Source organism: Aquila chrysaetos, chromosome 5, assembly GCF_900496995.4.
Source record: "Aquila chrysaetos chrysaetos chromosome 5, bAquChr1.4, whole genome shotgun sequence".
Classification (NCBI taxonomy): domain Eukaryota; kingdom Metazoa; phylum Chordata; class Aves; order Accipitriformes; family Accipitridae; genus Aquila; species Aquila chrysaetos.
In genome coordinates this window covers 141,547-166,729 of record NC_044008.1, presented here as the reverse complement: position 1 = coordinate 166,729, position 25,183 = coordinate 141,547, and the positions used below count along the sequence as shown (strand labels likewise).

General features: G+C 58.9%; 4 protein-coding genes across 6 annotated transcripts; 3 read left to right on the top strand and 1 right to left on the bottom strand.

The window, feature by feature from the left end:
- The first annotated feature begins 2,205 nt into the window (after window positions 1–2,205).
- Window positions 2,206–4,870, top strand: ACR (acrosin). The gene is made up of 5 exons (XM_030016226.1): window positions 2,206–2,288; window positions 2,605–2,805; window positions 3,147–3,412; window positions 3,697–3,842; window positions 4,320–4,870. The coding sequence occupies exons 1-5, from the start codon at window positions 2,218–2,220 to the stop codon at window positions 4,677–4,679; spliced, it is 1,044 nt and encodes a 347-aa protein (XP_029872086.1). The 5' UTR covers window positions 2,206–2,217; the 3' UTR covers window positions 4,680–4,870.
- Window positions 4,871–8,724: 3,854 nt separating this feature from the next.
- On the bottom strand, window positions 8,725–12,168 carry LOC115341357 (acrosin-like). Its single transcript, XM_030014176.2, has 5 exons — window positions 11,305–12,168; window positions 10,788–10,988; window positions 10,182–10,447; window positions 9,753–9,898; window positions 8,725–9,275 (listed from the first exon to the last, which is right to left on the bottom strand). Exons 1-5 carry the CDS (start codon window positions 11,373–11,375, stop codon window positions 8,916–8,918), a joined length of 1,044 nt encoding a protein of 347 aa, XP_029870036.1. The 5' UTR covers window positions 11,376–12,168; the 3' UTR covers window positions 8,725–8,915.
- Window positions 12,169–15,023: 2,855 nt separating this feature from the next.
- ARSA (arylsulfatase A) lies at window positions 15,024–21,444 on the top strand. 3 transcript variants are annotated; one of them, XM_030014173.2, is made up of 8 exons: window positions 15,024–15,422; window positions 15,777–16,017; window positions 16,504–16,722; window positions 17,180–17,349; window positions 17,852–17,976; window positions 18,153–18,280; window positions 18,651–18,809; window positions 18,921–19,214. In XM_030014173.2, exons 1-8 carry the CDS (start codon window positions 15,193–15,195, stop codon window positions 18,966–18,968), a joined length of 1,320 nt encoding a protein of 439 aa, XP_029870033.1. In that variant the 5' UTR covers window positions 15,024–15,192; the 3' UTR covers window positions 18,969–19,214. The 3 variants fall into 3 exon arrangements, with proteins under 3 accessions (XP_029870033.1, XP_029870035.1, XP_029870032.1); XM_030014175.2 differs by having other exon boundaries at window positions 15,025–15,422; window positions 18,679–18,809; XM_030014172.2 differs by having other exon boundaries at window positions 15,033–15,422; window positions 18,707–18,809; window positions 18,921–21,444.
- Window positions 21,445–21,678: 234 nt separating this feature from the next.
- Window positions 21,679–25,104, top strand: LOC115341358 (acrosin-like). The gene is made up of 5 exons (XM_030014178.2): window positions 21,679–21,943; window positions 22,260–22,460; window positions 22,803–23,068; window positions 23,352–23,497; window positions 23,975–25,104. Exons 1-5 carry the CDS (start codon window positions 21,873–21,875, stop codon window positions 24,320–24,322), a joined length of 1,032 nt encoding a protein of 343 aa, XP_029870038.1. The 5' UTR covers window positions 21,679–21,872; the 3' UTR covers window positions 24,323–25,104.
- Window positions 25,105–25,183: the final 79 nt, after the last annotated feature.

Below are 25,183 nucleotides of genomic sequence, written 5' to 3'. Positions count from 1 at the left end.
TCGGCACAGCCCCGCTCTGGCTGCAGGGCCCAGCTCCCAGCCTGGGTGGGTGGAGGACGGGGGAGATGCGAGGATGCTGCTCCCCGGGGGACAACCCCAGCTCTGCACGCGTGGAATGGATGCTCTGCCCTCACCCCACATCGACCTCCCCACTCTTCCATGCCCACCACCTCCTCCCACTGCAAGCTCCCTCCTTCTCTGCCAGCCCTCCTCTGCCTTCTCCTTAGCAGCCGCAGATCCTGGGAGGCAGGATTATTGGAACCGGGGTGTCCAGAACTCCTTCGGTGGTCACGCTGCCCTGGAGCCGGGGAGGGGGGGGGGGGGGGTTCGGGGAGCGGGCGGCCAGCTCCCGCAGGCAGCCCCTGCCTCCGCCCTGCCCTCAGCCCCTCCGGCCCGGCCCGACGAAGCTGCCGGCGGGTCCGCGGGCCCGGAGTGCGGTGCTGGTCGAGCGGCGAAGCGGCGGCCCCCGACCGCCGCTCGGACCTCGCCACTCCCGCCAGTACCGCGGCCTCTCCCGGGGCCCCGGGCCGCGGCCGGCCCAGCCATCGCGACCCGCGTTGGCCACGACCCGCCCCAGCCGGACGGCTCCCGCAGAGCTCCGCACGCCCGGACCGCCGGGGGCGGCCCCAGCCCGGCGGCCGGCCGGGACCCAGCGGGGCCACGGGGAGCCCGGCAGGACAGAGCCCCGGCCGGGCCCGGAGCCTGCGGGGGGGCGGGCCCGGAGCCTGCGGGGGGGCGGGCCCGGGCCCCTGGCGACGGGCGGCGGCGTCTCCTGGCGGCGGCGGCGGGGAACGGCACGGGGGGGGGCGGAGAGGGCGGACCGCGGAGACACCGACACACAACACACCGACACACTCCCACACCCACCCACCCCGACAGCACCCCCACCCCCACAACACACCAACACCCTCCCACCTCCCCCCGACTGCACATCAACACCCACACACGCCAACTGCACGCCCACAACACACCAACACCCACACATAGTGGCTGCACACCAACACCACCCCCCCCAACACACCCACCCACCCCAACTGCACACCAACTCACACATACCACCAACACCCCCCCCCGACTGCACACCAACACACCCACCCACACCGACTGCACACCAAAACACACACACCAACACCCCTGACACACCAACACACACACTAACAGCACACCAACAGACACACCCTCCCACACCCCCACAGACTGCACACCGACCCCCCCCCCCACACACTGACTGCACACCAACATACACCCAAACATCCACCCACACACTAACTGCACACCAACACACGTGCATGCACACACAGAGGCTATACACAGTGCATACCAACACACACTACACATGAACACACCAAGTAATGCGCACACAGTGCACACGCGCGCCATGCACAGAGCGGAAGGCATGCACACTCAGCGCATACACACACTCACACAAAGTGCATGCACAAACAGCCTGCCTGCATACAGACAAAATGCCCACACACTGCACACGCTCTACCCTGTGAACACGTACATGCAGTGTGCACGCTCACAAGTTCACCTATACCACACTGCATGTGTACTGTGCGCATCCACAGTGTGTACATAGATGTAGTGTGCACCCACGCATAGTGCACATGCAGAGTGCACCATGCAATTGACATGGCAGCATGTGTGCACCCAGAAGTGCACATACATAGTGTGCAACATATGGGTATGATGGACTCTTCCCAATTGCACATCACTGCTTGCCTGCCGCGGCTGTAACCAGATTGGCTCTTCAACACCCAAAGACGTGCATGCTGCCTGGTGTAGTTATGTTCTCTGGTGTGTGTTTTTGGGGAAGGACCCGGTGGCAAATGGCTGCAGAGAGCAGGGTGGCAGTGAACTTCTTAAAGAGGCTATGATGCCACACTTGTGTTTTTCCTGCTAGCTGTTAGCAGGCAGCGCTCAGAGTCAGGCGCTGCTGCCTGCCCCAGGGCCTGCACCCCCTCAACCCGCAAGCAGAGCATTCAGCGAGGGTCCCTCGGGGGTGTCCGATCCCAGCTTCTGCCTCCCCTCCTGCTTGGAACCCCCATGCTGCCTCCCCCTGCCCAGCACTCCGAGTGCCCAGCACTCGGAACCAGCGACGCTGTGACATCAGCACTGGGGCCAAGGGTACCGCGGGCAACGTGAGCACCGCGGGCACTACTGGTGGCGACGAGCCCTCAGTTCTTGCAGCTGCCACGTGCCCCGCTGGCAGCGATGAATTTGCTCCCCCTCCTCGTCCTGCTGGCCGTGTGCCGGCCTGTGCACGGCACGTGGGACAACTGTGGGTAAGTGGGCCGAGGCTCTGGGACGGAGCTTGGGCAACCCTTGGGGGGTTCACTGGAGGGCGTCCGCTTGTCCCCCGTGGCCACACCACAGCTTCCCGAACCCCACGTGGGAGCCTCAGTTCCTTGCCAGCACCCAGGCTGCTGGCACAGCTCGTCTATGCGGCTAAAGCAGAGACGGGGGCGGTCGGACGCACGCCCCACGGCGTTCCCTGGCCCTGCTGCCCATGCAGTGCCTTGTGGGGAGGGAAGACGGCTGACCTTCAGCCTGAACAGCAGCAAGCCATCGAGCAGGACAGTAATGAGTTTCTGGTTACAGCGGGACCTGCGGGCTCCGGCCCATGGCTTCTCACTACGGCATGTCGCGCGTCGTGGGTGGCACAGATGCCCAGCCAGGGGCCTGGCCCTGGATCGTCAGCATCCAGGATCCCTGGAAAATAGGCACGGGGCATATATGCGGAGGGTCCCTCATCAGCCCGCAGTGGGTCCTCACAGCAGCCCACTGCTTCATTGAGGCCAGGTAAGGAGGACCAGGGAACGGGGATATCCCCACACCACCAGCAGGTGCCCTGTCCGCAGCACCCCGTGCTACTCCCGTCCCCCCGTTTCCCTGCAGTACGCCCACTGCCTGGGCACTGCAGAGCCCAGCTGAGAGGCTGCTCAGGAGAGGGCTGGGCTCGTGCCGCTGCTTCCTAGCAGCCTCCAGCTCTAAATTCCTTGTGCCTAAGGCACGCTCGGGCTGTCGCACCCTCTGTGGCGCTGCTTTCCTCTCTCCCTTGTGAAGCAGAAGGCAGGGAACTGCCGGGCTGCTGCAGCACGTGGCTCCGCTCCCTCTGACCCCTCTCTCTGTCTGCGTTCCAGCTACGTCACGATGTGGCGCGTGGTGATCGGAGCCACCCAGCTGACTCAGCTGGGCCCCGAGGCCCAAGTGCGCAATATTAAGCGGCTGCTGGTTCACGAACGCTATAGTAACATCTCGGAGAGGAACGACATTGCGTTGCTGGAATTGGACCAGCCTGTCCAGTGCAGCTACTACATACAGCTTGCCTGCGTGCCCGACGCCTCGCTGAGAGTGTCAGAGCTGACCACCTGCTACATCAGTGGCTGGGGTTCCACGACCGCCAGATGTGAGTTCCCCAAAAGCACTCGTGTCCCGAGCGTGAGCTCGGCACGCTGGGGAGAGGGCTTGGGCTTCCTGACAGCAGAGGCGAAAGCCAGAGCCAGGCTGCGGGGGGCGTATGCCTGTCTATAGAGAGATGGGCCTGACCCATTCCCCAAAGCACGACCGAAGGGAAACACCGGTGCAACGCCTTCAAGGTGCAAAGCCAAGCCCTAGGGAAGGGGTTCACCCAGCCAGGGGAGCAGAACTGGCGACGAGCTGCTGGGTGTTAATTCCTTTCTGTGCCCACAGCTGGAAGATCAGCTGATGTCCTGCAGGAGGCCAAGGTCCACCTCATTGACGTCAACCTCTGTAACAGCACCCGGTGGTATAGAGGGGCCATCCACACCCACAACTTGTGCGCTGGCTATCCGCAGGGTGGCATCGACACCTGCCAGGTAGGAGCGTGCTACAAGTCAACCCCCAGCAGCACAGGCAGCCCTGTCACAACTGCCCGTTTGGGGTATGTTTATACCCCGGCACGTGCTTCACCGGGCAAGTCACCCTCCCGCTGTTGGGGCTTACCTCCCCTTCCCCATCTGCAGGTCCTTGCCCAGTGCCCCCTTGTCCCAGAGGCCTGGGACTCTGCCCAGAAAGCCCATCCAGTGCTCTTGGCAGCCCACAGGTCCAGATCCCAATGCGGGAACATCCTCCGTCTTCCACACATCCAGGATCACTGTGCAGAGATGAGAGACAGCCCTGCCTTACAGGCCCACGACCCCCTCCCAGACAAGGGTCTGTAGGCTCCAGCACCTGAGCAGAGCCTTTCTGTGCAGTGAATACAGCTCTGGCAGGTGCTGTGGGAGAGAAGGAGCCAGCCATAGTGCTGACAGAGGCCACCCAACAACGCCTTAACCCTCTCTCCTCTGCTGCAGGGTGACAGCGGTGGCCCTCTCGTGTGCAAAGATAGCAATGCGGACTACTTCTGGCTTGTTGGAGTGACCAGCTGGGGGAAAGGCTGTGCAAGAGCAAAACGGCCCGGAGTCTACACCTCCACTCAGCACTTTTACGACTGGATCCTGGTACAGATGGGACTGCGCCCAGCAGTAAGGGCTACTCCAACATCACGGGCATGGAGTCATTTTCTCACCTCCTCAACCCCCTTTCAGAGGCCAAAGCCAATACCAACTCAATCTGGCAGGTTTCCGCCCTGCCCATTTCCACTCCAGAAGCTGGTGGAATTCTTTACTCGGGTGCAGGAGCTCCTGCAGGTCCTAAGGGGAAAAAAGGCTTGAGCAGCAGGATGAACAGGATCCAGTGCAGGCTGCAGTGTACCACGACCTTTTCCTTGTGGAGCAATGCCTGCTGATCCAAAGGCAGCCGCAGCGTCAAAGGCCTGCTCTGTGCTGCCCACGCTCCTCTGAGTGCACACAAATGCTGAAGTTGACTTAGTTCTTGAAATAAAGTTGCCAATTTTCACAGCTAACCATGTTTCAGTCCAGTTCAAGTGTCCTGGGCAAGGCCAGGACGTCCATGCCCGGCACTTGCAAAACAAGGCTGCAGGCAGACAAGTAGGGCACAAAGGGGAAGCGTCACTCAAAAGGGCTGAAACCGTGCCTGGTCAGAGAGTAGGGTGCTCAGAGCCACCATGGGATGGAAAAGACTAGCACATCGAGGCTAGAAAGAGGATAGGAAAAAATGATGTGACATGCAGACAACTTTGGGGATATGCAGTAAGGCACACAAGGTGATGATTAGGACCTGTCATAAGCCTTAGCTAACTGAACAGACCGTGGGAAACTCCTGAGCACGACAAGAGAAATTGCTGACCATAGCAAACAGAGTGAGAAGCTGACAGGAGTTACAGTGCGTGAGGAATATCCAGATTTCACGGGTAGTTAAGGCGGATTGATGTGAGAGGTGGCCACACTTCACAGATAATTGAGGGAAGAGTTGGGGTCATTTTGGGGAGAGGAATCTGGCAGGGACAGCAGTCCCCAGGAAACCGCATCGGTAATGCCATGGAAGTCCAGGGTGACCTAGCACCCGAAACACCAAATCTGCCCACAGATGTAGCAAGCCCGGGAGCAAGGGGGAAAAAATAAACCGGGGGTGGGTCCCTTGACTGGGAGGAGACAAGGGCGGAGAAAGGGGGAGTCAAGGAGGATGAGGGGGATGTCCAGGCACGGAAAGTGGAGAGAGGGGGGATCAAGGAGCTAGTCACACAGAAGCAAACTGCTGGCTGGTTTGCTTGTTTGACCGAGCCCTGCACCTAGTCACCAGAGCACGTCCTACCTTCTTTTTGAGAGCGATTCCAAACCCTTTTCTGTGTGGCCCTGCTCTGTACCCGGTGGGGGAGTGGGTCCAGAGGCCTGGCTGCTAGCAATGGCAGGAGGGAACACAGGTCCTAGGGACCCAGCAGCTGGAAACACCGAGTGTCCAGGGCCACCTTGGGGTGGGAGCACTGTGTGCGTGTGCAGTTCACTAGTGAACTGGAAGCTGGACTAGCTCACGAGCAAGAGGAGATACAGATCTGGAAAGACCCAAGATCCGTGCCCATTACTGGCTAATTAGGTTGACACCCAGTCTCAGATTCTAATTGAACTTAATTCTCATGGTAATGTTTAAGGGACCCATGAACATGCTGTACTTGGGAATCTAGGGAGTGATGCATTAGTATGTTTCACTCCTGAACATCTGTCCTCATCAGCTGGAGAGGAAGACAAGGACTCAGTTGCGCTTTTTTTGTTAAGTGGGTGCTGGTAAAGGTACTGCTCTATTTATGTTTATCTGTTTTCCATTCATGCCAGTGATGTATGAGTGCATGTTCTTGAATGAGATCTGGCTCTTTGGAACACAAACTAAGTCTCTGGTAACTGCACCTGCGAACAGCAGTCACATCCTTTGGACTGAGACAGGAGAATGAGACTCTCCTGGGAATGAGAGTCCTCCCAATTCAGCTCCAGTTCTGCAAGGAGGCATTCTCTGGGAGGAATATGGGCTAGATACAGCATGCACAGAGTACATGCACAAAAATGCTGTGCACACAGAGAGTGCATTCACACACAAGGTGCATGTGCGCACACAGACACACAGTAGAGACACCCATGGGGTACAAACAGAAGCTGCAATGCACACCCATACTTCAAAACACATCTTGAACACAAAGTGCAATGTGCAGTGTTCACATACACACAGACTGCATGCATATGCATAACTGGCTGGTGCATGCACGCACACACACACACATTGTGCGCACGCACACACAAAACATACACACACAGACAGTGCATGCACACCCTACAGTATGGACGCATGCAGAATGCACCCACCCCCACATGCATGCACGGAGTGCGCACCCACCCACCTGCCCACATGCATGCTCACAGCATACACGCAGTGATGCATGCACACATAGAATGCTCCTCCCATGGGTGCACATGCAAACTCACTTGTCCATGCATACGTGCATGCACATCCATGCATGTATACACATATGCAGACATACACACGTGCACACACATGCCTGCACGCACGCACATGGAGAAGAGTGTTGCACCCACACAAAGATACAGCCAGTTAACACCCCACACGCTCATGAGCCGCTCACAGGGACAAAGCCTATTGCACCCAGTCCTGCCTGTTCCCAACTATGCCTGCCCCGCACATATTTCAGTGTGTCCTCCCACAGCACTGCAGCAGTCACTTGGGCCTCTTCTTCCACACCAGGCCGCGTGGGTACTGTTCATCCACGTGTCCTACCTGTGCCACCTGGGGCCCGTGCAGGTTGGGGCAGTAACGCCATGCCTTGCTCAGTTTCCTGCAGCCGATTTACCTGCACACAGCGCACATGGTCCCACACCTCCTGCCCTGTTCCTTGTATGGTCTCTGAAACTCTGTCCCCGTACCGTGCCCCCGCCCCGAGCTCAGACCCCAGCTGTTCTCCTCTCAGTGTCCTGACTGCCAGCCCCCAGCGCCCTGATCGCGGTGGCCAGGCACTGCATGGCAAGCACCACCATGCCCTATGAGCAAAGTGGGCTCCATGAATCAAGGATGGGATGGATGGTCCTGGCAGCTTCAGAGGCAGGACCTTGTGCAGCTAGTGCAGAGTGGACATGCCTAGGTGGGAAGCAGCTCTGGGTATGCATGCTCAAGCACCTCCAAGTGCTTCACGATGCCAGGAGGTGGAGATGTGGCCGGTGGTTGGCAGGCCTAGGCCTCTTGTAAGGTCTATGGAAGCTGGGGCTGATCAGTCAGGTGGGCTGCAACCACGTGCCATCCACATGGCTGAAAGGGTCTCGCTCCTCTTACTCGTGAGCTAGTCCAGCTTCCAGTTCACTAGTGAACTGCACACGCACACAGTGCTCCCACCCCAAGGTGGCCCTGGACACTCGGTGTTTCCAGCTGCTGGGTCCCTAGGACCTGTGTTCCCTCCTGCCATTGCTAGCAGCCAGGCCTCTGGACCCACTCCCCCACCGGGTACAGAGCAGGGCCACACAGAAAAGGGTTTGGAATCGCTCTCAAAAAGAAGGTAGGACGTGCTCTGGTGACTAGGTGCAGGGCTCGGTCAAACAAGCAAACCAGCCAGCAGTTTGCTTCTGTGTGACTAGCTCCTTGATCCCCCCTCTCTCCACTTTCCGTGCCTGGACATCCCCCTCATCCTCCTTGACTCCCCCTTTCTCCGCCCTTGTCTCCTCCCAGTCAAGGGACCCACCCCCGGTTTATTTTTTCCCCCTTGCTCCCGGGCTTGCTACATCTGTGGGCAGATTTGGTGTTTCGGGTGCTAGGTCACCCTGGACTTCCATGGCATTACCGATGCGGTTTCCTGGGGACTGCTGTCCCTGCCAGATTCCTCTCCCCAAAATGACCCCAACTCTTCCCTCAATTATCTGTGAAGTGTGGCCACCTCTCACATCAATCCGCCTTAACTACCCGTGAAATCTGGATATTCCTCACGCACTGTAACTCCTGTCAGCTTCTCACTCTGTTTGCTATGGTCAGCAATTTCTCTTGTCGTGCTCAGGAGTTTCCCACGGTCTGTTCAGTTAGCTAAGGCTTATGACAGGTCCTAATCATCACCTTGTGTGCCTTACTGCATATCCCCAAAGTTGTCTGCATGTCACATCATTTTTTCCTATCCTCTTTCTAGCCTCGATGTGCTAGTCTTTTCCATCCCATGGTGGCTCTGAGCACCCTACTCTCTGACCAGGCACGGTTTCAGCCCTTTTGAGTGACGCTTCCCCTTTGTGCCCTACTTGTCTGCCTGCAGCCTTGTTTTGCAAGTGCCGGGCATGGACGTCCTGGCCTTGCCCAGGACACTTGAACTGGACTGAAACATGGTTAGCTGTGAAAATTGGCAACTTTATTTCAAGAACTAAGTCAACTTCAGCATTTGTGTGCACTCAGAGGAGCGTGGGCAGCACAGAGCAGGCCTTTGACGCTGCGGCTGCCTTTGGATCAGCAGGCATTGCTCCACAAGGAAAAGGTCGTGGTACACTGCAGCCTGCACTGGATCCTGTTCATCCTGCTGCTCAAGCCTTTTTTCCCCTTAGGACCTGCAGGAGCTCCTGCACCCGAGTAAAGAATTCCACCAGCTTCTGGAGTGGAAATGGGCAGGGCGGAAACCTGCCAGATTGAGTTGGTATTGGCTTTGGCCTCTGAAAGGGGGTTGAGGAGGTGAGAAAATGACTCCATGCCCGTGATGTTGGAGTAGCCCTTACTGCTGGGCGCAGTCCCATCTGTACCAGGATCCAGTCGTAAAAGTGCTGAGTGGAGGTGTAGACTCCGGGCCGTTTTGCTCTTGCACAGCCTTTCCCCCAGCTGGTCACTCCAACAAGCCAGAAGTAGTCCGCATTGCTATCTTTGCACACGAGAGGGCCACCGCTGTCACCCTGCAGCAGAGGAGAGAGGGTTAAGGCGTTGTTGGGTGGCCTCTGTCAGCACTATGGCTGGCTCCTTCTCTCCCACAGCACCTGCCAGAGCTGTATTCACTGCACAGAAAGGCTCTGCTCAGGTGCTGGAGCCTACAGACCCTTGTCTGGGAGGGGGTCGTGGGCCTGTAAGGCAGGGCTGTCTCTCATCTCTGCACAGTGATCCTGGATGTGTGGAAGACGGAGGATGTTCCCGCATTGGGATCTGGACCTGTGGGCTGCCAAGAGCACTGGATGGGCTTTCTGGGCAGAGTCCCAGGCCTCTGGGACAAGGGGGCACTGGGCAAGGACCTGCAGATGGGGAAGGGGAGGTAAGCCCCAACAGCGGGAGGGTGACTTGCCCGGTGAAGCACGTGCCGGGGTATAAACATACCCCAAACGGGCAGTTGTGACAGGGCTGCCTGTGCTGCTGGGGGTTGACTTGTAGCACGCTCCTACCTGGCAGGTGTCGATGCCACCCTGCGGATAGCCAGCGCACAAGTTGTGGGTGTGGATGGCCCCTCTATACCACCGGGTGCTGTTACAGAGGTTGACGTCAATGAGGTGGACCTTGGCCTCCTGCAGGACATCAGCTGATCTTCCAGCTGTGGGCACAGAAAGGAATTAACACCCAGCAGCTCGTCGCCAGTTCTGCTCCCCTGGCTGGGTGAACCCCTTCCCTAGGGCTTGGCTTTGCACCTTGAAGGCGTTGCACCGGTGTTTCCCTTCGGTCGTGCTTTGGGGAATGGGTCAGGCCCATCTCTCTATAGACAGGCATACGCCCCCGCAGCCTGGCTCTGGCTTTCGCCTCTGCTGTCAGGAAGCCCAAGCCCTCTCCCCAGCGTGCCGAGCTCACGCTCGGGACACGAGTGCTTTTGGGGAACTCACATCTGGCGGTCGTGGAACCCCAGCCACTGATGTAGCAGGTGGTCAGCTCTGACACTCTCAGCGAGGCGTCGGGCACGCAGGCAAGCTGTATGTAGTAGCTGCACTGGACAGGCTGGTCCAATTCCAGCAACGCAATGTCGTTCCTCTCCGAGATGTTACTATAGCGTTCGTGAACCAGCAGCCGCTTAATATTGCGCACTTGGGCCTCGGGGCCCAGCTGAGTCAGCTGGGTGGCTCCGATCACCACGCGCCACATCGTGACGTAGCTGGAACGCAGACGGAGAGGGGGTCAGAGGGAGCGGAGCCACGTGCTGCAGCAGCCCGGCAGTTCCCTGCCTTCTGCTTCACAAGGGAGAGAGGAAAGCAGCGCCACAGAGGGTGCGACAGCCCGAGCGTGCCTTAGGCACAAGGAATTTAGAGCTGGAGGCTGCTAGGAAGCAGCGGCACGAGCCCAGCCCTCTCCTGAGCAGCCTCTCAGCTGGGCTCTGCAGTGCCCAGGCAGTGGGCGTACTGCAGGGAAACGGGGGGACGGGAGTAGCACGGGGTGCTGCGGACAGGGCACCTGCTGGTGGTGTGGGGATATCCCCGTTCCCTGGTCCTCCTTACCTGGCCTCAATGAAGCAGTGGGCTGCTGTGAGGACCCACTGCGGGCTGATGAGGGACCCTCCGCATATATGCCCCGTGCCTATTTTCCAGGGATCCTGGATGCTGACGATCCAGGGCCAGGCCCCTGGCTGGGCATCTGTGCCACCCACGACGCGCGACATGCCGTAGTGAGAAGCCATGGGCCGGAGCCCGCAGGTCCCGCTGTAACCAGAAACTCATTACTGTCCTGCTCGATGGCTTGCTGCTGTTCAGGCTGAAGGTCAGCCGTCTTCCCTCCCCACAAGGCACTGCATGGGCAGCAGGGCCAGGGAACGCCGTGGGGCGTGCGTCCGACCGCCCCCGTCTCTGCTTTAGCCGCATAGACGAGCTGTGCCAGCAGCCTGGGTGCTGGCAAGGAACTGAGGCTCCCACGTGGGGTTCGGGAAGCTGTGGTGTGGCCACGGGGGACAAGCGGACGCCCTCCAGTGAACCCCCCAAGGGTTGCCCAAGCTCCGTCCCAGAGCCTCGGCCCACTTACCCACAGTTGTCCCACGTGCCGTGCACAGGCCGGCACACGGCCAGCAGGACGAGGAGGGGGAGCAAATTCATCGCTGCCAGCGGCACGTGGCAGCTGCAAGAACCGAGGGCTCGTCGCCACCAGTAGTGCCCGCGGTGCTCACGTTGCCCGCGGTACCCTTGGCCCCAGTGCTGATGTCACAGCGTCGCTGGTTCCGAGTGCTGGGCACGGGCAGGGGGAGGCAGCATGGGGGTTCCAAGCAGGAGGGGAGGCAGAAGCTGGGATCGGACACCCCCGAGGGACCCTCGCTGAATGCTCTGCTTGTGGGTTGAGGGGGTGCAGGCCCTGGGGCAGGCAGCAGCGCCTGACTCTGAGCGCTGCCTGCTAACAGCTAGCAGGAAAAACACAAGTGTGGCATCATAGCCTCTTTAAGAAGTTCACTGCCACCCTGCTCTCTGCAGCCATTTGCCACCGGGTCCTTCCCCAAAAACACATACCAGAGAACATAACTACACCAGGCAGCATGCACGTCTTTGGGTGTTGAAGAGCCAATCTGGTTACAGCCGCGGCAGGCAAGCAGTGATGTGCAAGCCAAATAAGCCAAGCATACCCAAGCAGTGTCAACCTTCCTGCACAAAGCACAGTGAAACGCAGATGCAGCACAGTCCACGCTGACTGTGTCAGCCACAGCAACACCCTCTGGCAGGCTTCATGTCCTTGCTGTCTAGCAGTTACATTGCTGTTCTGGGCCAACACTGACAAGGGCACTGACCTGTGCAGGTTGGGGCAGTAACGCCATGCCTTGCTCAGTTTCCTGCAGCTGATTTACCTGCACACAGCGCACATGGTCCCACACCTCCTGCCCTCTGTCTTGTCTGGTCTCTGAATCTCTGTCCCCATGCTGTGCCCCCCCCTCCAGAGCTCAGAGCCCCAGCTGTTCTCCTCTCAGTGTCCTGACTGCCAGCCCCCAGCGCCCTGATCCCAGCAGCCAGGCACTGCACGGCAAGCACTGCCATGCCCTATGAGCAAAGCGGGCTCCATGAATTATGCAGCAGTTTTGCCTCCTGCTGCAGTACCAGCCTCCTCGCTCTGGCTCTTGGCCCTGAATAATTGATGGCAGTGAGTACAGCAGCAGCAGCAGCAGCCTCAGCATCCTTCTTGTGCCAGGGGCCAGGCCGTTAGGAGGCATGGGGCTTGACACGCAGGAAGGCCAGGGGCTATGGGGACAGTCTGAACTATGGAGGACAGGGAGCTGTGGAAAGCAGAGTTCACTGGCATGTTAGAAAGTGGTTGTAAAAGTGGGATCATAGAATCATAGAATCATTTAGGTTGGAAAAGACCCTTAAGTTTACCGAGTCCAACCGTTAACATAGCACTGCCAAGTCCACCACTAAACCATGTCCCTAGGTGTCACATCTACATGTCTTTTAAATACCTCCAGGCATGGTGACTCAATCACTTCCCTGAGCAGCCTGTACCAGTGCTTGACAACCCTTTCAGTGAATAAATATTTCCTAATATCCAATCTAAACCTCTCCTGGCACAACTTGAGGCCATTTCCTCTCGTCCTATCTCCAGCCATCTGACAGAAGAGACCAGCACCCACCTCGCTACAACCTCCTTTCAGGTAGTTGTAGAGAGCGATAAGGTCTCCCCTCAGCCTCCTTTTCTCCAGGCTAAACAACCCCAGTTCCCTCAGCCGCTCCTCATAAGACTTGTGCTCCAGACCCCTCACCAGCTTCGTTGCTCTTCTCTGGACACGCTCCAGCACCTCAATGTCTCTCTTGTAGTGAGGGGCCCAAAACTGAAGACAGTATTTGAGGTGCAGCCTCACCAGTGCCGAGTACAGGGGGATGATCACTTCCCTGCTCCCGCAGGCCACACTAATTCTGACACAAGCCAGGATGCCGTTGGCCTTCTTGGCCACCTGGGCACACTGCTGGCTCATACGCAGCCAGCTGTCGACCAGCACCCCCGGGTCCTTTCCCACTGGGCAGCTTGCCAGCCACTCTTCCCCAAGCCTGTAGCATTGCATGGGGTTGTTGTGACTCAAATGCAGGACTGGGCACTCGGCCTTGTTGAATCTCATACAAGTGGCCTCGGCCCATTGATCCAGCCTGTCCAGATCCCTCTGGAGAGCCTTCCTACCCTCAAGCAGATCAACAGTCCTGCTGAACTTGGTGTCGTCTGCAGAGTTACTGAAGGTGCATTTGATCCCCTTGTCCAGATCACTGATAAAGATATTAAAGACAACTGGCCCCAGTACTGAGCCCTGGGGAACACCACTTGTGACCAGCTGCCAATTGGATTTAATTCCATTCACCACCACTCTTTGGGCCCGGCCATCCAGCCAGTTTTTTACCCAGCAAAGACTACACCCATCCAAGCCATGAGCAGCCAGTTTCTCCAGGAGAATGCTGTGGGAAACAGTGTCAAAGGCTTTGCTAAAGTCCACTTTAGAAAGTGGTTGTAAAAGTGGGATGGGTCTTGAGAAATGCTGACTAGTAATAACAGGAAAATCCAGAAGAGACCGATCTCACAGGCTGGATGCAAAACATAGGCACATCTACATGAGAACTTCCAGGCTAGGACATTAGCCGGCCTTACCCCCGCTTTGTCTTTGGGCTGAAACTCCTCACCTCTGCCTGCTGTGCGGTTAATCCTAGAGCACCGCCACTGTGCCTGTGCTTGTACAGCATCTCCGGTCTTGCTTTAATCTCATTTTGGATAAACTGAACAGATGGATGTCTTCAGGACATTCAACCTCAGTTTCTTTCTGTGACTGTCTTCTGAGCTTCCTCCGGTTTTCAAAAGCAGACACAGCAATAGGGTACAGCCTTCCTGGGGTGCAGAACCTCCCCTTTTCCTCCTCATTCTCCTTATCACTCCCTCCCACCAGAGAACCACTGTTGCTCCTTGCACAGTCCCTTCCTTGCTCTGATTACAAGTCATTGATCTGCAGGATATGGGCTCCTACGTTCAGGCACAACCAGCAGTCCCTGAGCCTGAACGTGAAACTGTCACTGCTGTATGAAAACCCCCTTTGAGGAAAAAGTGCCCTGGCTCCCATAGGGCGCCGCCTGCCCCAAACAATGCCACGCTCTCTGCCAGTCCCAGGGGATCTTGCACACTGCGTGCACCTGGAGAAAAGCAGGTTCGTTTGCTCTTCCAGAAGGCGGGAAGCCAGGAGCAGAACCCCGGGCCGGCCGGGACAGGCAGGGGGCAGGGGACATCTACCCGGGCCACCCAGCCCCAGCGAAGATGCCCGTTCGCCGGCCACACGCCGAGGTGCCCGTCTCCTCCCGGAACAGCAGCCTCACGGCTTCCCGGCCTCAGCCCCGGGGCGGCTGGGCACAGGCCGGGCTGCCGGCGAACGCGAGGCCTTTTCCTCCCCGCCGAGACCGGGGGCCGGCCCCACGGGCCGAGTCCGCAGCGGCCAAAGCTGGGCGCCGCCGAGGGCAGTGCCGGGGGAAACCCCCGTTGTTAATAAACCCTTCTCGGCCGCGGCAGCCGGCGGCAGGCCCGGGTCCCGGGAGGCCGCCTGCGCCTGGCGCGACGGTCCCGGAGGCGGCTGCGAGGGAGCGACACCGCAGCGAGGGACGCCGCGGCGGACTACAATGCCCGGCATGCCCCGCGGCGGCTCCGAGTCACGTGGCTGCCCGCCCGGGTCAGGTGGTCGCCGGCGCGGTGCGGTTCGGCTCCGTCGGTCGGGGTGCTCCTTGCCCTGCTCTGCCGGTGCTGTGACGGGGCTGCGGGTCCCGCGGAGCCGCCGCCGCACCCGGCCCCGCCCCGGCCCCGCCCCGGCCCCGGACCGGACCCGGACCGGACCGGACCGCGGGAGCGCAGCGCCGTAGCCCGTGCTGAGCGCGCGTGTCGGCGGGCCGTGGGGCCTCCCCGGGCGGCAGCGCCATGGGGCCGCGGGGCCGGGGCCTGCCGTGGGCCCTGGTGCTGCTGGCCTTGCGCGGAGCGGCCGGCGTCCCCCCCAGCTTTGTCCTCTTGCTGGCGGACGACTTGGGCTTCGGGGACCTGGGGAGCTACGGGCACCCTTCTTCTGCCACGCCCAGCCTGGACAGGATGGCTTCCCGAGGGCTGCGGTTCACCAACTTCTACAGCAGCTGCCCGGTGTGCAGCCCGTCCCGGTACGGCCCGCCCTGCTCGCTGACGACGGACTGCGGGGCCCCGGGGCGGGGATGGAGGAAGTGTCGAGACGCGGCTTGGCACCCAGCTAGGGAGCTGCGGTGCTGGGAGGAAAGGGGGGCTTGGTAAACCCGCTGTGTCCCAGGAGGCCCGAAGGTCTGGCTGCTCTGTTGAGGGCGGCAGTGGCAGGTCCCAGCAGACGGGGGAGGTGGCAGTGGCAGCCAGGAGATGGGGGAGCCAAGGTGCCAGGTCCTGAGGAACGGGCCACCCGCCCTCTGTGGAGGCTGAGCACCACGACCTGCGCCTCATCCAGTGCGATGCCCGTCCCCTCTCTCTCTTTTGACTCTCACCTCTAGGGCAGCCCTGCTGACAGGCCGGTTCCAGATGCGCTCTGGGGTTTACCCGGGTGTGTTCAACCCAGACTCGCGGGGAGGCCTGCCGCTCTCTGAGGTCACCATTGCAGAGGTGCTGAAGGCTGAGGGCTACGCCACGGCCATGGTTGGCAAGTGGCACCTTGGCCTGGGGATTAATGGCTCCTTCCTGCCCATCCACCAGGGCTTTGACCACTTCTTGGGGGTGCCCTACTCCCATGACCAGGTGAGAGGCCTGCCAAGCCCTGGAGGGTGTCCCGGGGCTGGCTGGGGAGAGGGCCTGAAAGGTGAAGCTTGCTTGGGAGCATACAGCCCACGTTAGTGCTTGCCTGGGCAGATGGGCATGGGTGGCTGCAGACCGGGGAGGTGGATGCTGGTGGGCAAAGCCCAGCTCTGAGGTGCTCCTATGGTAGGGCAGTTTTGCTAAATGTGGGTGGCAGCTGTGCATGGGGACATACACCCCATGTCACGGGAGGGAGGGTCAGCTTCTGGGCAGCAAAAAAAGATCTGAATTGCTGCCAGGAGAAAGTGATGTTGGGACAGCATGGTCCTTGGACAGTTCTGGGGTGGGCACAGACCCCTGGGCTTCTGGGAGGGGCTGCTCAAAGGGTGCCTGTAGGAGCTGGTGGTGGGCGCTGTGAGACTCTTTGCTCCCCTCCCCTCGCTGTCCTGCAACACAGGTAGCAGACAAAGTGTTTTTTGTTCTCTCCAGGGCCCCTGCCAGAATCTCACCTGCTTCCCGCCTGACATCAAGTGTTTTGGGACTTGTGACCAAGGCTTAGTGCCAGTCCCGCTGCTCTGGAACCAGAGCATCGTGCAGCAGCCGGTCTCTTTCCCTGATCTGGTGCCACTCTACAACAAATTCTCCTGGGACTTCATTGCTGACTGTGCCCGACGAGGCCTCCCGTTCCTGCTCTACTATGCGTCCCACGTAGGAGAGGGGGAGGACTGCTCTGGGCCCAAGGGTGGGGAAGGGAGCCTTTGTCCTGTGGGGAGAGCAGGGAAGCATCTCAGCTCCTGCAGCCCTGGGACTGTGCTGAGCAGTCAATACCTGCCCCTGGGTGACCTGGGGTTGCCGTTCCCACGCCCAGGTCTTGTGGCAGCACCCTTCTGGTAATGTTCTGGGGCCGCTTCTTTCTGGAGCTTTGCCTGCTTCTGTGGGCCAGGAGTTCCCACTCTGGGGCTCCACATCCTCTCCTGGGGCTCAGCTCCTTTGTGCCATTTCTGAGAGATGCTTCTGAAGCTTGGGGACAAGCCTCCTCTCATCTCCTGGGTACTGTCACATATCTCCACATCCTAGCTGGGGTGCTCACTGTCCCTGGGTGAACTGGGAACCAGATGCAGCTGTGGGGGAGTTTGCGTAGCAATATTCTCTGCCCTTTCTCCAGCATACCCACTACCCCCAATTTGCAAGCCAGGGGTACGTGGGGCAGTCACGGCGTGGGCCGTTTGGTGATGCACTCTTGGAGTTTGATGGCTCGGTGGGACAGCTGCTGCAGGCGCTGGAGGAAAATGGTGTTGCGAACACAACCTTGGTGTTTTTCACCTCTGACAACGGGTGAGTGGGCTCAGCAGGGGCGACTTTGTCACTGATAAGATTCTGCTGCCATGGTATGGGGGGAACTGGAATGAGGCATTGGTTGGCTGGGGCAAAAGGGATGTGGTATGGCATTGCCAGGTGAGACCCCAGTGACCTGAAGTGAGAGGCAAGAGGTGGATGCTGCTCTGGAGAGGGCCCAGTGCAGTCCTTCTTCCTGTGACTCCACTGTGCCCTTCCTCGTGCGCAGAAACCTCACAGGGTTTGGGCCAGGAGCGTACAGCCCGAATCTACCCCGATTCCCTTTGTGTGTGGGTGGCATTGGTCTCTGGTGCCCTGCTTAGGCATCTTGCACAGCCTGGCTTCTTCACCTGCCCCCTGCCTCCTGCCTCACAAGGCTGAGAAGGAAGGCAGTGGCACTCGCTGGCACCGTGTCTCTCTTGTCATGGCCCCGTTGGCAGCATCAGGGAAGGGGTAGCGTGAACCCGTGAAACTGATGGTAGGTGGTTCTTCTCTCTCACAGCCCTTCCACCATGCGGATGGCACGTGGAGGCAGCTCTGGCCTTCTGAAGTGTGGGAAGGGCACAACATACGAAGGTGGCATGCGGGAACCAGCGGTGGCTTATTGGCCAGGCCGTATCACTCCAGGTGAGACTTGGCGCTGCTTGTGCCTTTTGCGTGCTGATGCCAGCCAAGGCAGGGGTGTCATGGCAGCTGGGCTGCCCTGGGACTAGCAGAGGGCGGGAGAGAAGTGAGGATGGCAGGGCCGAGAGTGGGATTGGGTGCTTGAACCTTTCCTTGTGCCTTGCTGTGTGGGGTGACAGGAGTGACGCATGAGCTGGCAAGCACCCTGGACATCCTGCCAACACTGACTAACCTGGCTGGAGCAGCTCTTCCCAGAGTTGGCCTGGATGGCTATGACCTGAGTCCAGTGCTGTTTGGGTCGGGGAAGGTGAGTCCTGTGGGCTGGTTCAGCTGGCATGGTGCGTGAAGGCTGGTGTGGGGTTGGAGCTGTGTGCCTGATGAGCAGAACTAACTGGGGGTCGGGGGAGATCCATGAGCCGTGGGGACCTTGGGTCTGGCCTCGGTCACACCATGGAGTTCCTGGGCTTCCCCAGGCTGCTCTGCTGTAACAACTGCAATGTGTTGCCCAGCCAAGTCCCCATGGCTGCAGTGGGCGGACAGAGCCCCAGTTGCTTTGAGTAGGGAGCAAACAGGATGCTGCTGCTGCTTGTCAGCTTCCCCCCTCTCTGGCCACATTGTGGCTGTAGTGTCGGGGCTCCTGCGTGACTCCCTGGAGTCTCTGCCTGGCCCTGTTCCAGGCTCTTCTTCATCCTCATGGCTGCACAGGTGAGCTCAGCTTTGCTGCTTCCCACAGAGTCCCCGTCGGACGATGTTCTTCTACCCACCGTCCCCCGACCCACTGCACGGCCCCTTCGCTGTCAGGCTTGGGAAGTACAAGGCCCATTACTTCACACAAGGTTGGTGCCGCCTCTTGTCCTCTGCATGGGCACTTTTCTGAAGTCCCGTAGGGTTTTCCTGTCCAAAGCTCAGAGAAGAAACTGAGCTACACCTGGGGGTTTCTTTTGCAGGTTCCTTTCACAGTGATACGACCCCAGACCAGGCCTGCCACGGGCTGACCCCACTGACCCCTCACTTGCCCCCGCTGCTCTTTGATCTGGAGTCAGACCCGGCCGAGAACTATGATCTGCTGCAAAGCGGCGCAGGGCCGGAGATTCTGCAAGTCCTGAGGGAGATCGAACTGCAGAAAGTGCTTTTTGAACAGCGCATGGAGTTTGGGGAAAGCCAGATCAGGAAGGGCAGGGATCCTGCCCTGCAGCCCTGCTGTGTACCAGACTGTACTCCTAAGCCTTCCTGCTGCCGCTGCTCCTAGCCTCTTGCTGCTCCATCCCCTTCAGTTGCTCCACACTGGAACCCTATCCCAAACTCACCAGACACCCCCTGCCCCCAACTAACCAAGCTCAGCCTTAGAGCTACCCTGCAGCTTGGGCTCAGTGACACCTCTGACTGATGGAGCACTGGGGAGGCAAACTGTGGGTTGGGGAGATTACGGACCCTGCCAGGAGTGCAGGTCAGTGGACCCTGTGCTCCGTGCAGGACATTCAAGCTGAGGCCTCTTGAGAGAAACCCTGACTTGTTCAGGGAAGGACCATGATACGGCATCGCCTCCAGAGCCAGAACAGCTCCTTTCAAACCATGATCGAGATGAAGCAAAGGGCATGCCCCAGTGTCCAGAGGTCCCCCCTCAGCTGGAGGCATGCTGTGCACCCCTGGGTGGGAACAGAGCTGGGACCTGGAGCACCATCACTTGCCAGGGGCCAAGAGCACAGCGAGAGGAGGATGGGATGGATGGTCCTGGCAGCTTCAGAGGCAGGACCTTGTGCAGCTAGTGCAGAGTGGACATGCCTAGGTGGGAAGCAGCTCTGGGTATGCATGCTCAAGCACCTCCAAGTGCTTCACGATGCCAGGAGGTGGAGATGTGGCCGGTGGTTGGCAGGCCTAGGCCTCTTGTAAGGTCTATGGAAGCTGGGGCTGATCAGTCAGGTGGGCTGCAACCACGTGCCATCCACATGGCTGAAAGGGTCTCGCTCCTCTTACTCGTGAGCTAGTCCAGCTTCCAGTTCACTAGTGAACTGCACACGCACACAGTGCTCCCACCCCAAGGTGGCCCTGGACACTCGGTGTCTCCAGCTGCTGGGTCCCTAGGACCTGTGTTCCCTCCTGCCGTTGCTAGCAGCCAGGCCTCTGGACCCACTCCCCCACCGGGTACAGAGCAGGGCCACACAGAAAAGGGTTTGGAATCGCTCTCAAAAAGAAGGTAGGACGTACTCTGGTGACTAGGTGCAGGGCTCGGTCAAACAAGCAAACCAGCCAGCAGTTTGCTTCTGTGTGACTAGCTCCTTGATCCCCCCTCTCTCCACTTTCCGTGCCTGGACATCCCCCTCATCCTCCTTGACTCCCCCTTTCTCCGCCCTTGTCTCCTCCCAGTCAAGGGACCCACCCCCGGTTTATTTTTTCCCCCTTGCTCCCAGGCTTGCTACATCTGTGGGCAGATTTGGTGTTTCGGGTGCTAGGTCACCTTGGACTTCCATGGCATTACCGATGCGGTTTCCTGGGGACTGCTGTCCCTGCCAGATTCCTCTCCCCAAAATGACCCCAACTCTTCCCTCAATTATCTGTGAAGTGTGGCCACCTCTCACATCAGTCCCCCTTAACCACCTGCAAAATCTGGTACTGGAATAGCAGAGTATCCACAGAAGACAAGTTTTCTTCTCTAAGGCCTTCTGTCTGCTCTAAGCAGATACAGGGCACTACCCTGAGGTCAATTTTCAAAAAACAAAGCGGGCTTGAGTCCAGTTTGTTTGGGGCCCCGTTCTGGTGCATGTGAAGCCACGCTATGCCTCGAGTGCCTTGAGAGCAGCTATTCCACTTTCGGACAGAGCCTGCCCTGTCATCCTAGGGCCCAGGCTGGCACTCAGTTGTGTGCCTTATGTCTATCCACACAAGCCAGGATGGCAGCAGGACGCTCCTGCACCTTTCACGAGCTCTGAGGCTGCCATTCTCCAAGCCACTGCTCTCTACCCTCCGGGGACCTAGTCCCGCTCAGCAAATGCAACGCACGTGGCTGGCTCCTGCTTGTCTCCCATGACTGCCCTGCACTCCAGTGTGTGAGCAAAGCAGCACCATATGGCTGTAGAAGGCAGACTGATGAGATAAGACTGATACAGGATTTACCAAAGTCATGAAGAATGGCATGTGTGGCTGAGAGCAGGAGCATCCTTCTCTGTCTAGAGCTTCGGATTGCATGTCTTTGGCCACGGAGACCAGGTGCCACCACTGCCCTTGTCAGTGTTGGCCCAGAACAGCAATGTAACTGCTAGACAGCAAGGACATGAAGCCTGCCAGAGGGTGTTGCTGTGGCTGACACAGTCAGCGTGGACTGTGCTGCATCTGCGTTTCACCGTGCTTTGTGCAGGAAGGTTGACACTGCTTGGGTATGCTTGGCTTATTTGGCTTGCACATCACTGCTTGCCTGCCGCGGCTGTAACCAGATTGGCTCTTCAACACCCAAAGACGTGCATGCTGCCTGGTGTAGTTATGTTCTCTGGTGTGTGTTTTTGGGGAAGGACCTGGTGGCAAATGGCTGCAGAGAGCAGGGTGGCAGTGAACTTCTTAAAGAGGCTATGATGCCACACTTGTGTTTTTCCTGCTAGCTGTTAGCAGGCAGCGCTCAGAGTCAGGCGCTGCTGCCTGCCCCAGGGCCTGCACCCCCTCAACCCGCAAGCAGAGCATTCAGCGAGGGTCCCTCGGGGGTGTCCGATCCCAGCTTCTGCCTCCCCTCCTGCTTGGAACCCCCATGCTGCCTCCCCCTGCCCAGCACTCCGAGTGCCCAGCACTCGGAACCAGCGACGCTGTGACATCAGCACTGGGGCCAAGGGTACCGCGGGCAACGTGAGCACCGCGGGCACTACTGGTGGCGACGAGCCCTCGGTTCTTGCAGCTGCCACGTGCCGCTGGCAGCGATGAATTTGTTCCCCCTCCTCGTCCTGCTGGCCGTGTGCCGGCCTGTGCACGGCACGTGGGACAACTGTGGGTAAGTGGGCCGAGGCTCTGGGACGGAGCTTGGGCAACCCTTGGGGGGTTCACTGGAGGGCGTCCGCTTGTCCCCCGTGGCCACACCACAGCTTCCCGAACCCCACGTGGGAGCCTCAGTTCCTTGCCAGCACCCAGGCTGCTGGCACAGCTCGTCTATGCGGCTAAAGCAGAGACGGGGGCGGTCGGACGCACGCCCCACGGCGTTCCCTGGCCCTGCTGCCCATGCAGTGCCTTGTGGGGAGGGAAGACGGCTGACCTTCAGCCTGAACAGCAGCAAGCCATCGAGCAGGACAGTAATGAGTTTCTGGTTACAGCGGGACCTGCGGGCTCCGGCCCATGGCTTCTCACTACGGCATGTCGCGCGTCGTGGGTGGCACAGATGCCCAGCCAGGGGCCTGGCCCTGGATCGTCAGCATCCAGGATCCCTGGAAAATAGGCACGGGGCATATATGCGGAGGGTCCCTCATCAGCCCGCAGTGGGTCCTCACAGCAGCCCACTGCTTCATTGAGGCCAGGTAAGGAGGACCAGGGAATGGGGATATCCCCACACCACCAGCAGGTGCCCTGTCCGCAGCACCCCGTGCTACTCCCGTCCCCCCCGTTTCCCTGCAGTACGCCCACTGCCTGGGCACTGCAGAGCCCAGCTGAGAGGCTGCTCAGGAGAGGGCTGGGCTCGTGCCGCTGCTTCCTAGCAGCCTCCAGCTCTAAATTCCTTGTGCCTAAGGCACGCTCGGGCTGTCGCACCCTCTGTGGCGCTGCTTTCCTCTCTCCCTTGTGAAGCAGAAGGCAGGGAACTGCCGGGCTGCTGCAGCACGTGGCTCCGCTCCCTCTGACCCCTCTCTCTGTCTGCGTTCCAGCTACGTCACGATGTGGCGCGTGGTGATCGGAGCCACCCAGCTGACTCAGCTGGGCCCCGAGGCCCAAGTGCGCAATATTAAGCGGCTGCTGGTTCACGAACGCTATAGTAACATCTCGGAGAGGAACGACATTGCGTTGCTGGAATTGGACCAGCCTGTCCAGTGCAGCTACTACATACAGCTTGCCTGCGTGCCCGACGCCTCGCTGAGAGTGTCAGAGCTGACCACCTGCTACATCAGTGGCTGGGGTTCCACGACCGCCAGATGTGAGTTCCCCAAAAGCACTCGTGTCCCGAGCGTGAGCTCGGCACGCTGGGGAGAGGGCTTGGGCTTCCTGACAGCAGAGGCGAAAGCCAGAGCCAGGCTGCGGGGGCGTATGCCTGTCTATAGAGAGATGGGCCTGACCCATTCCCCAAAGCACGACCGAAGGGAAACACCGGTGCAACGCCTTCAAGGTGCAAAGCCAAGCCCTAGGGAAGGGGTTCACCCAGCCAGGGGAGCAGAACTGGCGACGAGCTGCTGGGTGTTAATTCCTTTCTGTGCCCACAGCTGGAAGATCAGCTGATGTCCTGCAGGAGGCCAAGGTCCACCTCATTGACGTCAACCTCTGTAACAGCACCCGGTGGTATAGAGGGGCCATCCACACCCACAACTTGTGCGCTGGCTATCCGCAGGGTGGCATCGACACCTGCCAGGTAGGAGCGTGCTACAAGTCAACCCCCAGCAGCACAGGCAGCCCTGTCACAACTGCCCGTTTGGGGTATGTTTATACCCCGGCACGTGCTTCACCGGGCAAGTCACCCTCCCGCTGTTGGGGCTTACTTCCCCTTCCCCATCTGCAGGTCCTTGCCCAGTGCCCCCTTGTCCCAGAGGCCTGGGACTCTGCCCAGAAAGCCCATCCAGTGCTCTTGGCAGCCCACAGGTCCAGATCCCAATGCGGGAACATCCTCCATCTTCCACACATCCAGGATCACTGTGCAGAGATGAGAGACAGCCCTGCCTTACAGGCCCACGACCCCCTCCCAGACAAGGGTCTGTAGGCTCCAGCACCTGAGCAGAGCCTTTCTGTGCAGTGAATACAGCTCTGGCAGGTGCTGTGGGAGAGAAGGAGCCAGCCATAGTGCTGACAGAGGCCACCCAACAACGCCTTAACCCTCTCTCCTCTGCTGCAGGGTGACAGCGGTGGCCCTCTCGTGTGCAAAGATAGCAATGCGGACTACTTCTGGCTTGTTGGAGTGACCAGCTGGGGGAAAGGCTGTGCAAGAGCAAAACGGCCCGGAGTCTACACCTCCACTCAGCACTTTTACGACTGGATCCTGGTACAGATGGGACTGCGCCCAGCAGTAACATCTACTCCAACACCACGGCCAGTGTTCACCTCAACCCCCTTTCAGAGGCCAAAGCCAATACCAACTCAATCTGGCAGGTTTACACCCTGCCCATTTCCACGCCAGAAGCTGGTGGAATTCTTTAACCTGCTGCAGGAGCTCCTGCAGGTCCTAAGGGGAAAAAAGGCTTGAGCAGCAGGATGAACAGGATCCAGTGCAGGCTGCAGTGTACCACGACCTTTTCCTTCTGCCGCAATGCCTGCTGATCCAAAGGCAGCCGCAGCGTCAAAGGCCTGCTCTGTGCTGCCCACGCTCCTCTGAGTGCACACAAATGCTGAAGTTGACTTAGTTCTTGAAATAAAGTTGCCAATTTTCACAGCTAACCACGTTTCAGTCCAGTTCAAGTGTCCTGGGCAAGGCCAGGACGTCTATGCCCAGCACTTGCAAAACAAGGCTGCAGGCAGACAAGTAGGGCACAAAGGGGAAGCGTCACTCAAAAGGGCTGAAACCGTGCCCGGTCAGAGGAGGGTGAGGGTGCAGTGGAAGAAGGGAACACACAGTTCCTAGGGGGCTAGAGGTCCTGGGGACAGCAGTTGGAAACACAAAGTGTCTTAGGGTGGCTACTGGTGGGATCCCCGTGTGTTTGTACAATGCACCAGTGAACTTGAAACTGGACTCTCTCATGACTCAGGAGAGATGGATCTAGAAAGACCCAAGGTATGCACCAATGACTAGGTAAAGCGCTTGACATCCAGCCACATATATGACATGGACTTAATTTCTACGCTGTTTTTTGAGGAATCTATTAATGTGCTGTGCTTATGAATCTAGGGAGTGAAGGTGTGTTTATGTTTCACTGGTAAACAGCTAATCCTGATCACCTGGAAAGGCAGAAAAGGACTGGACTGTGTTCATATTTATGTAAGTGGTGATTACATATGCATGGGTGTTGATAAAAGCATTGCTCTATGTCAGTCTGTTTTGCCGCTCACATTAATTGTGTAAGTCTGTGTGTTTCTGTGTCTGGCTCTTTGGAATGCAGCGTAAGTCTCT

Bases quoted from the DNA above. Each gene is read 5' to 3' on its own strand.
- ARSA (XM_030014172.2), top strand. From the start codon at position 15,193: ATGGGGCCGCGGGGCCGGGGCCTGCCGTGGGCCCTGGTGCTGCTGGCC. The intron at 15,423-15,776 runs GTACGGCCCGCC...TCTCACCTCTAG, and splicing joins CCGGTGTGCAGCCCGTCCCG to GGCAGCCCTGCTGACAGGCC. The intron at 17,977-18,152 runs GTGAGACTTGGC...GTGGGGTGACAG, and splicing joins GCCAGGCCGTATCACTCCAG to GAGTGACGCATGAGCTGGCA.
- LOC115341357 (XM_030014176.2), bottom strand. From the start codon at position 11,375: ATGAATTTGCTCCCCCTCCTCGTCCTGCTGGCCGTGTGCCGGCCTGTG. The intron at 9,899-10,181 runs GTGAGTTCCCCA...CTGTGCCCACAG, and splicing joins GGGTTCCACGACCGCCAGAT to CTGGAAGATCAGCTGATGTC. The intron at 9,276-9,752 runs GTAGGAGCGTGC...CCTCTGCTGCAG, and splicing joins GTGGCATCGACACCTGCCAG to GGTGACAGCGGTGGCCCTCT.
- ACR (XM_030016226.1), top strand. From the start codon at position 2,218: ATGAATTTGCTCCCCCTCCTCGTCCTGCTGGCCGTGTGCCGGCCTGTG. The intron at 2,289-2,604 runs GTAAGTGGGCCG...TTCTGGTTACAG, and splicing joins GGCACGTGGGACAACTGTGG to CGGGACCTGCGGGCTCCGGC. The intron at 3,413-3,696 runs GTGAGTTCCCCA...CTGTGCCCACAG, and splicing joins GGGTTCCACGACCGCCAGAT to CTGGAAGATCAGCTGATGTC.
- LOC115341358 (XM_030014178.2), top strand. From the start codon at position 21,873: ATGAATTTGTTCCCCCTCCTCGTCCTGCTGGCCGTGTGCCGGCCTGTG. The intron at 21,944-22,259 runs GTAAGTGGGCCG...TTCTGGTTACAG, and splicing joins GGCACGTGGGACAACTGTGG to CGGGACCTGCGGGCTCCGGC. The intron at 23,069-23,351 runs GTGAGTTCCCCA...CTGTGCCCACAG, and splicing joins GGGTTCCACGACCGCCAGAT to CTGGAAGATCAGCTGATGTC.